The 14630-nt window shown below is 40.5% G+C and overlaps 1 protein-coding gene across 1 annotated transcript; it reads right to left on the bottom strand.

The window, feature by feature from the left end:
• Nucleotides 1-11073: 11073 nt before the first annotated feature.
• Nucleotides 11074-12813, bottom strand: LOC310639526 (tigger transposable element-derived protein 1-like; the record flags this gene model as incomplete). The annotated part of the gene is made up of 2 exons (XM_083361276.1): nt 11074-11213; nt 11547-12813. The coding sequence occupies 2 exons, from the start codon at nt 12811-12813 to the stop codon at nt 11074-11076; spliced, it is 1407 nt and encodes a 468-aa protein (XP_083217402.1).
• Nucleotides 12814-14630: the final 1817 nt, after the last annotated feature.

Consider the following 14630-nt stretch of genomic DNA (forward strand, 5'->3'; position numbering starts at 1 on the left):
TTTCATGCGGCCCGCGAAGCCATCCTGGAAACAGTGAGGGAATGGCCCCCACTGCCTTGGCCCAGAGACCCTCCTTCTGCCAGAGACCCTCAGATCTGTCCCACTCCTGCCCAGGCCCCCATAGGCACCTTTGATGCCAACGATGTAGTGCTGGCCACGCCCACCCAGTAGGCCATACGCACTCTAGCCACGCCCACCCAGTAAGCCATGCCCACCCAGTAGGCCACGCCCACCTGGCCCCCTGAGGGCAACCGCAATGCTGATGCGGCCCTCAATGAAATTGAGTTTGACACCCCTGCTCTCTAAGATCAGTAACTTACCTATTTGATAAACTCTGGGTAAACATTTTGCAACACGTTTTCCTTTTTATACAGGTAGCTCTCTACTTATGACCACAACATGAGCCCAACATTTATGTTATTGAAACATTTGTTAAATGAGTTTTGCCCCATTTTATGACCTTTCTTGCCACAGTTGTCAAGTGAATCACTGCAGTTGATAAGTTAGTAACCTGGTTGTTAAAGTGAATCTGGCTTCCCCATTGACTTTGCTTGTCAGAAGGTTTGCAAAAGGGGATAGCATGATCCTGGGACACTGCAAAGGTCATAAATATGAAGCAGTTGCCAAGCATCTGAATTTTGGATCACATGATCATGGGGATGCTGCAAATGTCATAACTGTGAAATGGCCATAAGTTCCTTTTTTCCAGTGCGGTTGTGTCACTAAGCACACTTTTTTTAAGTCAAGGTCTACCTGTACTCTTCTTTAGATTTTTCTTCCAATCTTGTGCTTTCCAGAGTAATAATTATACTTAAGTTGAAAACAATTCCTTCTGCCTAAGATAGGTTGGATAGGAGGCATCACATTTTTTTCTCCCCCCTCCCTCATTTTTTAAGGAAAGGAAAAAGAGCATTAGGGTGCAATAAAGCAGCATTTTCCAACCTTAGGAACTTGAAGATGCGTGGACTTCAACTCCCAGAATTCCCCAGCCAGCTATGCTGGCTGGGGAATTCTGGGAGTTGAAGTCCACGCATCTTCAAGTTCCTAAGGTTGGGAAACGCTGCAATAAAGCATCATTACTCCAAAGCTAATGCAAAATATTCCTCACATGGATAAGAAGAAACTAGAAATGCTGAATACTCACATGGATGAGTAAAATCTAGAAATGCATATTTTACAAATGCCGAATACTATTGAAGCACAGTACTTTAGTTTTCCTGTTTGCTTCCATTTTCAATAATTGCCCAAATTCCTAATATGGTTTATCCTTGCATGCTTATTTCTAATGTCATTTCTCTGCAATGAAAGAACTGCAAAAGTGTCATGATTAATTCTGCACAGATATTCAATGACTCACAAATTGCATTTGCAACATTTTAGTCAATAAACCATAATTAACTCAGTTTGCTCAGTGCACTAAAAATAAACAGTGGCTAAATAATAAACAATGACTGGGGTCATATAACACACCAAGCAAAAACAAAATATACTATAGCTTGAGAACTCTTCCATACAGCCACATTAATTTGCATTTCCTTAGTCCTTGAATCAGCCCAAATTTATGCTAATATAAATTTCATTCGTCTGATGATGGCCAAGTCCTATTGTGCAACATTTCTTGACTGGCAATTGCTGCTGTCCTTTTAATACAGGACAAACTAAGGAAAGGTAGCGATATATTCCCCAGCTCCATTTCTATTGCCACAAGCATCACTTGCTGGCAGGAAAAACAACCACAACAATCAGTAACTGACCTTGTGGCAGGATGAAATTAAATAGACAGATGCCTGGAATGTGGGATTCACATTGCCAAAGGGATAAATTGCCAGTATGGATGTCTTAGTCTAGAGATCTGTCGCCCTGACTATTACTGAATGTAAACTGAGCAATATTCTGAGAAAGCGGATGAGGAGCTGGGTTGGAGGGGAAGATCCAGGACTATTCCGAAACAACATTCCATAACTAAAAGTAACTTTATTATGGGTTGCAGACCCAATCTGCACTGGATAAAAGAAAATATAAAATACAAAATGCAATGTAACATAAAAATGTAAAAATAATTTAAGCAGCAGGGCACAATGACAGAAAATAAAGTTAGTAGAGGTTGCAACCAACAAATCTCTTACTTTGCCTTGCAGCCCACCTCTAACCCTGTTCTAAGCCGTTTCTGATAAGAATTCAATATATTTGCACAGATAGGCATGTAAACGTGCAAAACACCATCTCAACTGCCATTTGCTACAAGAAGCCCAGTTCTAATTTTGTTGCTGATGTAATCTCTAGAGCAGGGCTTTTCAACCAGTGGTACACGTACCACCAGTGGTACGTTGAGCACCTGGCTGGTGGTATGCGAGCCCTAGCGAATTGGAGTGGGGGAGGGAACCAGTTAAAACGGAGCCGCACAGACCTGGAGCAGATCAGCTGGAGCTGCCAGAATCCCCAGGATCTGTTTCGACATACTAATTGGAGCTTCCGGTGCACCCGGAGGAGAAAAGGGCGGAGAGAAGAAAAGGTATAAAAGTGGCAGACCGGCCTGTTCGGAGGAACAGCAAGGGGAGCGACAAGCGAGGAAGGGTGAGTGAGCAAGTGGCGTGTTTTGGGGGGAAGGGCTAGCAAGCGAACGGCTCCTGCCCAACTCGCTTGCAGAAAACATGCTGCTTGCATGCCTCAATTTAAAATGACTTGCAGGTAGTTCTCACCTTACAATAGTAATGGAGCTTGCCCATCATGTTGTACTTTGTGATGGTCATTAATTCGGTCACTCACGTGACAGGCTCAATTTTATAACTTTTTTATGGCAATTGTTAAGGAAACCTGTGGTCTGCTATGGCCCGATCTTTGGCCCCACAACCTTCCATAGGCCCTACTACTTTACCCTGGCACCAGGGTAAAGAGCCAAGTTTTAATGGTCTTCTGGAAGACTATCAGGATAGGGGCTGTGGATTGTCAGGAGGAAAGTGTTCCATAAGGTAGGGACAGCCGTGGAAAAGGCATGCTTCCTAGGCCCTACTTGATAGTAACATTTCAGGGAGGGACTTTGGGCTTCCCACTCTATCCAATCCAATCCTCAGTTAACAAAAAGAATTGGGATTGGAATTGGCATCACTGGGCAATGTGGTCCTAAAGCATGACATCATGTGTCGGCTGCTCTTAGCAATGGCAATCCTGGCACTCCCCATTGCCATCATTAAGCAAGGGGTGCAGGTCATTAAGTGAGTCCTGGGTGGCTTGCAAGCAGGCTGGCAGACAGATAAGGTGTGAGGTGCAGTGCAAGCATGGCAGGGCCAGAGGTAGCTGCTGCTGGGTGGGGGAGGGGTGTGAGTGACTTACCAGAGTACTTGTGACCTTCCCTGCTGGCTTTCCCATTTACTTTGTGGGCAAGGAAGGTTGCAAATGGTGATCACCCGACCATTTTCATCAGTGCAAGGCAATTGCCAAGGACCCAGATTTGCAAATACATGACTATGGGATGCTGGGATGTCAGGAGCTTCTAGGATTGGCTGTAAGTACCACTTGTTCAGTGCCATCATAACTTCAAATGGTTGCTGAAGTAGTCATTAAACAAGGACTGTTATAACGATATGCAGAAGGAAATGTTTATTTATACAGTTGTTCTCACAACTCTGGATGGCTAATAGAATATTACAAATCAATACGAACATCCAAAAAGAACAATTAAAATCATCATAACAAGAACAGAATTGTCAAAACAATATGCAATATACAGTACACGCCAAACAAAATTTCTCACTCAACCTCACCTAACAGCTTAGCCCCAGTGCCTGAAGTAAAGCTGGGTTTTAAGTTTTCCCAGAGATTGACAAGGTCTGGGCCATCCAAATCTTGGGAGCAAAGCTATCCAGGATGCAGGGACCAATAACAGAGAAGGGACGTCTTCTGGGTCACCTTAAATGATACTGCCTCGTGGAAAGGACTTGCAACAGCCCATCCTTCTGGACCTAGTAAGATGAGCAAACATAATCAGAGAAAGGGAATCCCTCAAATAATGCAGCCCTGTCCCATGTAGGGTTTTAATGGAGATTTTCAAGATATTGTATATATGCAGTTCCCGTCCTTTCTTCCAGTTATTTGACTGAATTATATGCTGCCATAAACAGGCTTTCATTTCATAGAAATTCCTTACTACTGTAATAGAGACTTTTAAAGAGGTCAGAGTGAAAGTAGTAAAAAAAGACTACAGCTCAACTCAGAGGGATTTTTACATTTTCTTCTTCTTCTTCTTCTTTAAGATCTCAAGGAGAAGGATAAATTAAAAATAACTATGGAGCCACATCAATCAGCAAGTAAACCTTCAGGATGAGTCTAACACTTTATTCATTCCAAAATCCTTACGTCAGTCTTCTTTAGATTTAGGTGCTAGGATGTGATAGATCAGAGAGGCAGATTTAGTAACTGTTTATTCATATAATAATAATAATAATAATAATAATAATAATAATAATAATAATAATAATAATAATAATAATAATAATAATAAAAGTTGGAAGGGACCTTGGAGGTCATCTAGTCCAACCCCCTGCTCAGGCAGGAAACCTTATACCATTTCAGGCAAATGGCTGTCCAGTCTCTTCTTAAAAACCTCCAGTGTTGGAGCATTCACCACCTCTGGAGGCAGGTTGTTCCACTGGTTAATTATTCTAACTGTCAGGAAGTTTCTCCTTAGTTCTAGGTTGCTTCTCTCCTTGACTAGTTTCCATCCATTGTTTCTTGTCCTGCTTTCAGGTGCTTTGGAGAATAGATTGACTCCCTCTTCTTTGTGGCAGCCCCTGAGATATTGGATCACTGCTATCATGTTACCCCTCGTCCTTCTCTTCATTAAACTACACATACCCAATTCCAGCAACTGTTCCCTATATGTTTTAGCCTCCAGCCCCCCAATCATCTTTGTTGCTCTTCTCTGTACCCTTTCTAGAGTCTCGACATCTTTTTTACATTGTGGTGACCACAACTGGATACAGTATTCCAGGTCTGGCCTCACCAAAGCATTGTAAAGTGGTGTTAGTACTTCACTTGATCTTGATTCTGTCCCTCTATTAATGCAGCCTAGCACTGTGTTGGCTTTTTTGGCAGCTGCAGCACACTGTTAGCTGTTAAGGCAAACTGAAATGATAAAAAGGCTTCTGATAGCACCAACCATTCTAACTGGAGCGCTTTTAAACTGTTTTCCTTCTTTCTCTTCTCACGTTCTAATTGAAATCTACAGCTATGTACCTCATCCTTTTAGAATAGGATTAAAATAAAAACAAAAAGGGAGTCTGCACTGTTTTTGTAATGGTTGTATTCATTCATAATTTATTTGGAAAGCCTGGATCATTCTGATCAGAGATCAATGTAATACGCTTATGTTAAAATGCTGCTTGGCAGCTCTTCAGTCTCAGTACCCAACTAGAATATTCTTTCCCATCTAATACTTAATCTTTAATTAATTTTCTTTACCCACAAATTCAAAATATATGTTTGTAAGTAGGGTTTACAATGAAATGCCCATCAATGCTGCTAACATCGGATGTTCTTGCTTTGACAACATATGGAGATGCAGTCTTTTTCTTTCCTATGCTTTATTCTTAGAATTAGATGATACTGGGGGAGGAGGAGGAATGTGATGGGAGTTAGTTAGACATAACAATGTTGTAAAAGTGTATGAACTCATGGGCTTTTGAAATAAGAGATGGTAAGAGATGGCGGATTAGAGGACAGGAGGGAAAACCCGCAATTCAAACTAACTGGAGAATGTGATTTATGACTGCTAATTAGAGGAGGGAATTTTGTTTGATACTATGTGCTAAGGCAGGGGTCTTCAAACTTGGCCCTTTGGTGACTGGTGGACTTCAACTCCCAGAGTTCCTCAGCCAGGCACGCCGGCTGAGGAATTCTGGGAGTTGAAGTCCACCAGTCACCAAAGGGCCAAGTTTGAAGACCCCTGTTAAGGGGAGGAGAATTCAGATTTTGGCTTTGACCATGTACCTGCCGAAGCTATGCTACTTGAATAAAGATTCTTTAAGGTAAACAATGCCTTGAAGTTCTTTGAAGAGTTTCATTTGTCACAACCATAACAGCCCCAGTATAGATTGGTCTTATTCACTATTGCATTCATTCAATTACAGCATGCCCTCCTCTATTGCACTCCATTCAGTACCTTATCTGCCTCTCCCTTCCCATCCTTCTGTTGTCCCTATCATTCATTCCTTAATGGGCAATTCTAAAGACTCCCTATTTAAAATAATAATAGTTCTGCAAACTTTGGAGAAATCCTACTGATAGTACATGAAGGTGTCATTTAAAATATAGAAAACATCAACACTCGAGCTGGAACACAAGATCAAGAAATAGAAATGGCAAAACTTTAAATATTATTCAAAGTTATCTTTCTGTTGTAAAGATTTAAAAATGTATAGGCTTACTCGGACAAGTCATGTACATCTCCTTTGGAAAGAACTATCAATTAATAGCAGTTTGACTTGCAGAACTCAAGCTTCTGTAGAACCCTGGTGGTGCAGTGGTGCAGACTACTTCTGCTGACCGCCAGCAGTTCGGCAGTTCGATTCTCACTAGCTCAAGGTTGACTTAGCCTTTCATCCTTCTGAGGTCCGTAAAATGAGGACCCAGATTCTTGGGGGCAATATGGTGACTCTGTAAACCTTAGAGAGGGCTGTAAAGCACTGAGAAGCGGTATAAAATTCTAACTGCTATTGCTATAGTACAGACATGTCAAACACAAGGCCCGGGGGCCGGATCCAGCCCGCGAAGTAGTTTCATGCGGCCCGCGAAGCCATCCTGGAAACAGTGAGGGAACAGCCCCCACTGCCTTGGCCCTGGCCCAGAGACCCTCCTTCTGCCAGAGACCCTCAGATCTGTCCCACTCCTGCCCAGGCCCCCATAGGCACCCTTGATGAGAATGATGTAGAGCTGGCCACGCCCACCCAGTAGGCCATAGGCACTCTAGCCACGCCCACCCAGTAGGCCACACCCACCCAGGCCATACCCACCCGGCCCCCTGAGGGCAACTGCAATGCTGATGCGGCCCTCAATGAAATTGAGTTTGACACCCCTGCTATAGTAGAAATCTCAGAAGAAAAGCACTTTGGAGTACGTCCCTTTTTCATATGTGCAAGTTTTGTTCTTTGATTACCAGTGGCTTATGGATTAATATAAACTTATTTCTTATGCTTTTGTTTTGTACAAACTATTTTAGTATAGCCTGATTTATCTTAAATCCTTAATCTCAAAGTTAGCTATCTGGTGTAGGGAGATAGACTGAAATGATGATGTGTATCTTCTTTATTCTTTATCTCTTTATTTGTGAAATGTCCTTGACATAAACTTTACGCCAATGCTGGAAAAATACAGCTCTCTCTCATTTTCTCAAATCAAGAGAAGTGATTAAGAGGTACACGTCCTCTAAAGCACACCTAGATCTGAACTTCCATGGGATCCTGGGAAAGTCAGTTTTGGGGTTTATCTGCTATAATCTCTGAAAGGGCTTAAAGTACTTATACTTCATACACTTCCAATATATAATTTAGTGTTACCCGCTTGAATGTTATTGTATCCAATCTTCCTACCTGCCGCCTCAAAGCAAAACAGAAACAATAAGAAAAATGTAATGCATACCAAGCTTTGTAACCCTCCCCTCTCTCTTAAAATGCATTTTGTCTCCCATATCACTATTGTGATTTGAGAAATATTCTGATATTCAGGAACAAAGTATTTAAGTCTAAAGGGAGGAATTATTGGTAGCACATAGAAGTATTTAAAGAATTTCAATCCCAGGGAGGAATTATTAGTAGCACATAGAAAAAATGAAAAACCTAAGGCATAAAAGGCCACTAGGAAATAAATGAACAAATATAAAATTTACATGGATTATCGTTTGTATGTTGACCTTGCCATACTAAAAATCATGGATTAATTGTGCCCAAACACCATGGAATGGATATTGTTCCCCAGGGAAATAAGGAATTGCAAAACCAGAGAAAGGACAGCATCCCCTGGGTCTGAAAATCTGAAATCAGATAATATAGTTAAGGCAGTACCACGATTCAGAAAGCAACAGCATCTCACTTAGCATAGAAACAGGATTCTAGAATGCTAGTTTGCTTCTGCAGGGGCCAACATTTACCCTTATTGACATGGGGAGCTGAAAACACTAGAAACCGGTAAAGAAATACATGTGCAGCACAAGTTGCAGTGTGTGACTGACAAGGCATTCCATGGATAGGTATCATAGATGTTGGCTACTGTGCATATAACAGAGAAGAAATACCTTCATTCCCATCATGGGGATATGAAAAGGGACACTGCCTACAGTCCAATTGTACCACTGACAATTTCTTTGGAGGTTTCCAGGGGAATTAATGACCAATGTGCAAAAAGAACGCTGCAACAGAGGTGCCTGTGATCTGAATCAACAAATGTAGCCTTCTTCATGATCTTATCTGGACAGCTGCTTCCTGTTATGGATGCACCACATCAATGAAGGCTTGCTCAATTCACATCTGGATCCAAAGAGGAGACTTTGGCATCCACATTCACATGCATCCTTATTCAAAAATGAATATGACACACTTAACTGCAAAATATATGTGCCAAACATTACAGCCTTTAAGATTTTTAAACTTTTTTCTGCAGTTCAATCACAGTATTTGTCAGCCATCCTTGAACCAGCAAAATGTTATACTAGCATAACATTTCCTGTCCCTACTGCCACTCCCTATCCTTCCTCTGTTCTGCTTTGCTATTACCCCTCACCAAATTTCAATAATTTCAACAACCTTTTTTGATAGATTATCCCATTGCAAACTCCATCTGTAGAGGTCACTTTCAGTCAAAAAGCAATGGATGGTGTAACTTGATACTCTTATATTTTGATCTTGGAAGTCAGCCAGGGTATGTTTTGAAGTCTTCTTTGGTTCTTTCTCCAGCTTTTGAACTATCCTTTCTGTTTTAATTGTTGGTCAATTTTTCTCTTGTGGCAATGTCAAGGCTAGTTGGCTATAGTCCCATGGACCTTAAACTTGAAACGATTAGCCACCCTGGTCACAGGAAATAAGACCCATTGGAGATGGATTCCTAGCCTTTCATTTTACTATGCTTGGTTATTCTCATCTTCCTTTCCTCATCAGACAACTCTCTGCTTTTCTTTTTCTTGTCTATTGTCACTGGGCTGCATACAGTATAAAGTGCCCAAGTATTTTTCTCCATTCAAATAGGCCAGGGGTAGGCAACCTTGGCTCTTTTATGACTCATGGACTTCAACTCCCAGAATTCCTGAGCCAGCATGGCTCAGCTTGGAAACTCTCCCTTTCCCCTCAGCATGGCTGGCTCAGGAATTCTGGGAGTTGAAGTCCATGAGTCATAAAAGAGCCAAGGTTGCCTACCCCTGAAATAGGCTGAGCAACTGATTATAAGATTGAAGACACCTGCGATACCAATTAAGGATTCTGCCTAACAGGCCATTAAGATGCAATGATGTATTTTAACTTCTAATGAGTACTAATAAGTACTGTATGCCCATGTCATTTTCATTATAAGAATATGCTAAGTCATACATCAGTTTCAAAGCATCTGCCCTTGGGACAGTGGACTAAAGAATAGTAGATGCCATTTCCTTGTATCACTTTCAACTTATTTCATGGAAACTGGCAACTCTTAAGAAAAAGCAGAGGGTATCAATACTTTTGGCCACATCTGTATATAATGGAATTTTAATAAATGATTCTAAATCTTCCTAGAATGTTTTTGTTTGTTTGTTAAATAAATAGCAACACTGGGAGCAGTTCCGTCTGGAGAAATGGCTGCATCCATTTGCATAAGTGTTTTCTAATTTGGCTTTTGTGAAAGGATTTCTGTATGATTAACTACATCAACGAATGCATCAATATTATAGGATTTTCTAATATTTATTATTAGAAATTTATGTGCAGTTTTTTCAGCTTATTTTTAAAGTCTTCTTCCAGGACTGTACACACAACACAATAAAATCTCAGAACTGAAAAAAATAGACAACACAACAGTATAAATTACAACAAATCCTATGCATTTTACTCCAAAATAGACTTCCTCTCAACCATGTTAATGCACATTCTGCCCCTCCTTGAGGCAGCAGAAAAGTAGGCTAGTACAAATTCAATTGGTTTTACCGTGTACTGCCACAGGAACAAGAATAACCAGCGGTGCTGTTCTGATTTTAATGTAGGGAATTAAAGGAAAGTCATTGGTGGGTTCCTCTGACTTGGTTTCCGCTCATTAGCATCACAGGTGATTGGGGAAAAATATTAATTGTTTTCCTTAATGTTTGGAGGAAAGGGTTGTGAGGAAAACAAGTGCTCATTCAATAGATTTAACCAGCTTTCAAATTGCCCAAGCCATGGGCCACAAGTGTGAAAATGCTTTGCATCTGATATTAGTGATAATTACTAATTTTGGACCCAACATGATTTCAAGACATTGCTGCAAAAATAAAACTGTTGTGCATTTTATATAGTAGCCTCCAAATCCTACAATCTTCTGCCTAAATTCTCCGGATCTTAATAATTATCATTCACTTATAAAGCTATTTTCTTAGTTTAAATAAAATCTTAACTAGAAACTTACATCTTAGTCCTTTATATAGTTTATTTTATTTAAAATTGAAAAGTTGACATTTTAGTCCTCCTTTAGTGACTACAATTAAGAAAATTAGGACTGTCAATTTAGTCGCTAAACAGAAAATTATGTGATTGTGACTGGGCTTCCGTTAAGTCAAGTAAAGCAGTCACTAAATGAATAATAAAATGCCTGCAAATTATGATTTTACTTCTACCTTCCAAACACAATTTCTTTTATCTTTCAAGAACTGAACAAAATATTTAACAAAATGAGTACAAAAACAGACTTGTCCAAAGTCCTTCAAAATTATAGTCTTTTCTCATGTTTTTGGAAAAGCTGGATACATTGGGATAGCTGGCTGATGGTTGAAGATTGCCTCGCTCTTCTATTCCTCTGGCTGGAGAGGGGAATGAGGGAGGAACTATAGTTATGGAAGGAGTAACTTTCTTAAAGAACCCACTAATTTTAGTTTGCACAAGTTTTTTTCTTTTTTTCTTCATATATTTCATAACAGCTTAGGATTTCATGCATATCTTGATAAACTTTTCCAAAACGTTCTACATTTGTATCCATACTTTGTAATTTTGATAAACTTTGGTTAATATCTGAAAAAACATCAGCCAATGCTTTCACATTGAATTTTTTGGACTGAATTTCTACACTTTTTTCCTTTTCCTCCTCTGGTTGTTCTTCTGGTTCCTCCTCTTCTTCTTCTTCCTCCTCTTCTGGTTCCTCCCCTGGTGGTTCCTCCTCCTCCTCTGGTTCCTCCTCTGGTTCTTCCTCTGGTTCCTCCTCCCCCTCTTCCTCTTCCTCCTCTTCTTCCTCCTCCTCCTCTTCCTCCTCCTCCTCTTCTTCTTTGATCCTTCGTGCTTCCAATTCTTCTTTCAGTTCGATTAAATCTTCATTTGAAAGTTCTCCCTCAGTGTAGGCTATCAAACTTTTCACATCTTCAGCACTGACTTCTAAATCAAGGGATTTCATGAGTGTCAAAATCTCCTTATTTATTTCATCCAAATCTTTGTTATGGTCAAATCCTTGAAAATTATTTACCAGAGCAGGAAAACATTTTAAACACTTTTTCCAAATCCCTTGCATGCATTTCATAGTGACATCCTGCCACGCGGCTGCAATGTTTTTGATGCAGTGGAGGATATTGTAGTTTTTCCAAAACTCACGCAATGTCATCCTCTTATCCTCCTCCATTACATCGACGGCTTTGACAAACATTGCACGTAAATAGTATGCTTTAAATATTGCGATAGCTCCCTGGTCCATAGGCTGTAAGAGAGGGGTGGTGTTTTTGGGTAGATAAACCACTTTTACATCTGGGTAAATATTGTGGAGATGTGGGGGATGTCCAGGTCTGTGGTCAAGGAGTAGGAGAATTTTAAAAGGAATCTTTTTTTGCAAGCAATATTCCTTTACTTGAGGTATAAAACAATTCATACACCAATCCTCAAAGAGGACTTGTGTCATCCAAGCCTTCTGATTGGATCGGTAATAAACAGGCAGTTTGCGCTTGCATATGTTTTTGAATGCACGATGGTTCCCCGATTTGTGGACCAGAAATGGCTTCAGCTTGAATCCAGAGACATTTCCACCCAATAGCAAGGTTACTTTCTCCTTAAATGTTTTATATCCAGGCATTGCTTTGGCCTCTTTGTGGATATAGGTCCGGTCTGGCATTTTTTTCCAGAATAACCAGGTTTCCTCCACATTGAATATCTGTTCAGGCAAATAGCTTCCCTTTGCAATAATATCATCAAGTTCATCCAGGAAACGTTTGGCAGCTTCATCAACACTTGCACCTTTACGTGACTTGCGCGTGCTGTGGTAATTAAATCTTCGCTGAAACCGCATAAACCAGCCACGGCTGGCAGTGAACACTTCAGTGCAGTCCTGACCTGCTCTTTCCTTCAGTGTTGTGAAAATGCTGCGCGCCTTTGCCTGAATGAGAGAAAGGCTAATTGGAATCCTCTTTTGGATTTGATCTTCAATCCAAAGTAGTAGTAGTTTTTCTGTTTCGTGGATGAGGCCTGTTCGATGTCTTGTTATAATGGCATCTGTTCCTGATGCTCCTTTAATTGCTTTTTTGATCCTTTCCTTATCCTTCAGAATAGTGGAGATGGTGGAATGGGCCAGCCCTTCTTCTTGTGCTATAATGTTCACCTTCTTCCCTTCGTCATGTGCTTTGATGATCTTCATTTTCAAATCAAGATTGATGGTTCTCCTTTGCTTCTTCCTTCCTTCCTTAATTGAAGTGGAGCTCTTTCTCTTTCCTTTTGAAGACATTGCCAGCCAAAATAAGAGCCAGTTGCAACGTACTGTAGACAGATAGAGACAGAATGGTTCAGAAGGATTTATCTTTAGTATTAGGACGGGGATGAATGGGGGCAGCAGTATTGTAGTGCAAAAATGTGTTTTTCTTGTTTGCTAAAAATTTCTTTCTCCCATGAATGCTCACTGCTAGCAGAAATGCATTTCACATTCACTTATTTACTATATTAAATATATATTTGTATACCCCAATTTTGTTCTTAACTGAATTTCTGCCCTCCACCTGATCATTTTTCCCCTTAGTGTATAGTACCTGCAAGATTGATTCTTGATAATTGGCAAGATTGAACTGTGGGTGTTGACTGTACATACAATCCATTTGTGAAGAAAAGCCAAAGGTTCATAGGAAGACTTAAAAATAGTTTGCAAAGTTCAGGAGTTTAGAGAATAGGCAGAATATAGCAATATTGCTTCACAAGTATTTTATTCTCAGGTTGGTCTCTGTCATCTGCATAAACCAGTTGTTTTCTCTCTTGTACACACAAATCGCTGTCACATATGGAGACAAGAGTGTACACTCAGAGTGGTTCTTGCTTAATGACCACAATAGAGATCAGAGTCTTGGTCACTGAGCAAAGTGGTGATTAAACAACACCCAAGTGACTGTTTCATTTAATGACTGCAATCCCAGTACTCCCCATTGTGGTTATTTAAATGATCTCATGAATCCTTAAGCTCCATGCATGCTTGGATTTCAGCTGCAGGGGTTCAAGCAGGCTTGGAGTTGGGTGACCTTCTCTCCCTGGTCTCTGGGGCTCTCCGTGAAGGCGGGGAGACAGGGATTTGGGGCTTCATGCGTACTTGGATTTCAGCTGCCAAGATGAGCAGTCACGAAATGGCAGGGATCTTTTTCAATCAGCCCCCAGAGACATCTAGGCAGGTGGCAGTGATTTGCAACCTTTCCTGCCAGCCTCCCCATTGACTTTCTTCAGAGACTGGCAGGGAAAATTGCAAGTGGTAATCATGTGAACACAAGGCACTTGGCAACCAGTCATAAGTGCGAAGCGAACTACCTCTATATAGTTCCCTTGCAGAAAAGTTAAGACAAGGATAGGGAAAGGGACCAGGAAAGAGGGAAGAAAACTCAACTGAGATGAGCCAAGGAGAAGAAAGAAAAAGAAAAGAAGGAAAAAAGCCTGCTTAAGCACTAGGAAGCAGGTTATTTTTTTTCCTGAATTCAACTTTGAAGCAAGCAGATTTTTTTTACTTTACTGCAGTAATCAAATGTGAAAAACTTGATTACTCCAATATGTTGCCTTCATAGAGCTAAGAAATTGGATATGTTGCCTTCCATGTATATGTAAAAAACTACTTGAACGCATGCAAATTCATAGGCAGCTATCACTGAATACTGAGTAAAAAATAGCCCATGCTTACTGACTGCCTCACGCAGCCACCTTTCAGAGTTACAATGGAGTAAGTTTCACATTTTGATTTTCTAGTCACCATGTTGCTTTAATTACTGACCAAAGAAGAAATAAAATAAGCCCACGTGATTTTCTACTTAGTGACTGCTGCTGGCCCCAAGTGTGGTCATTAAGTGAGAATAACAATAAAAATCCCAATGCATAGGATTTTTTTAGATAAGATAGATCAATCCCCAAACAAAGCTTAGAATGTTTTATAATTTATCTCTTACCTTTAAAATACTTCTGTTTGTATTTAGAAGAACTACAATACAGGTA

Source organism: Vipera ursinii (assembly GCF_947247035.1).
Source record: "Vipera ursinii genome assembly, chromosome: 4".
In the NCBI taxonomy this organism is placed as follows: domain Eukaryota; kingdom Metazoa; phylum Chordata; class Lepidosauria; order Squamata; family Viperidae; genus Vipera; species Vipera ursinii.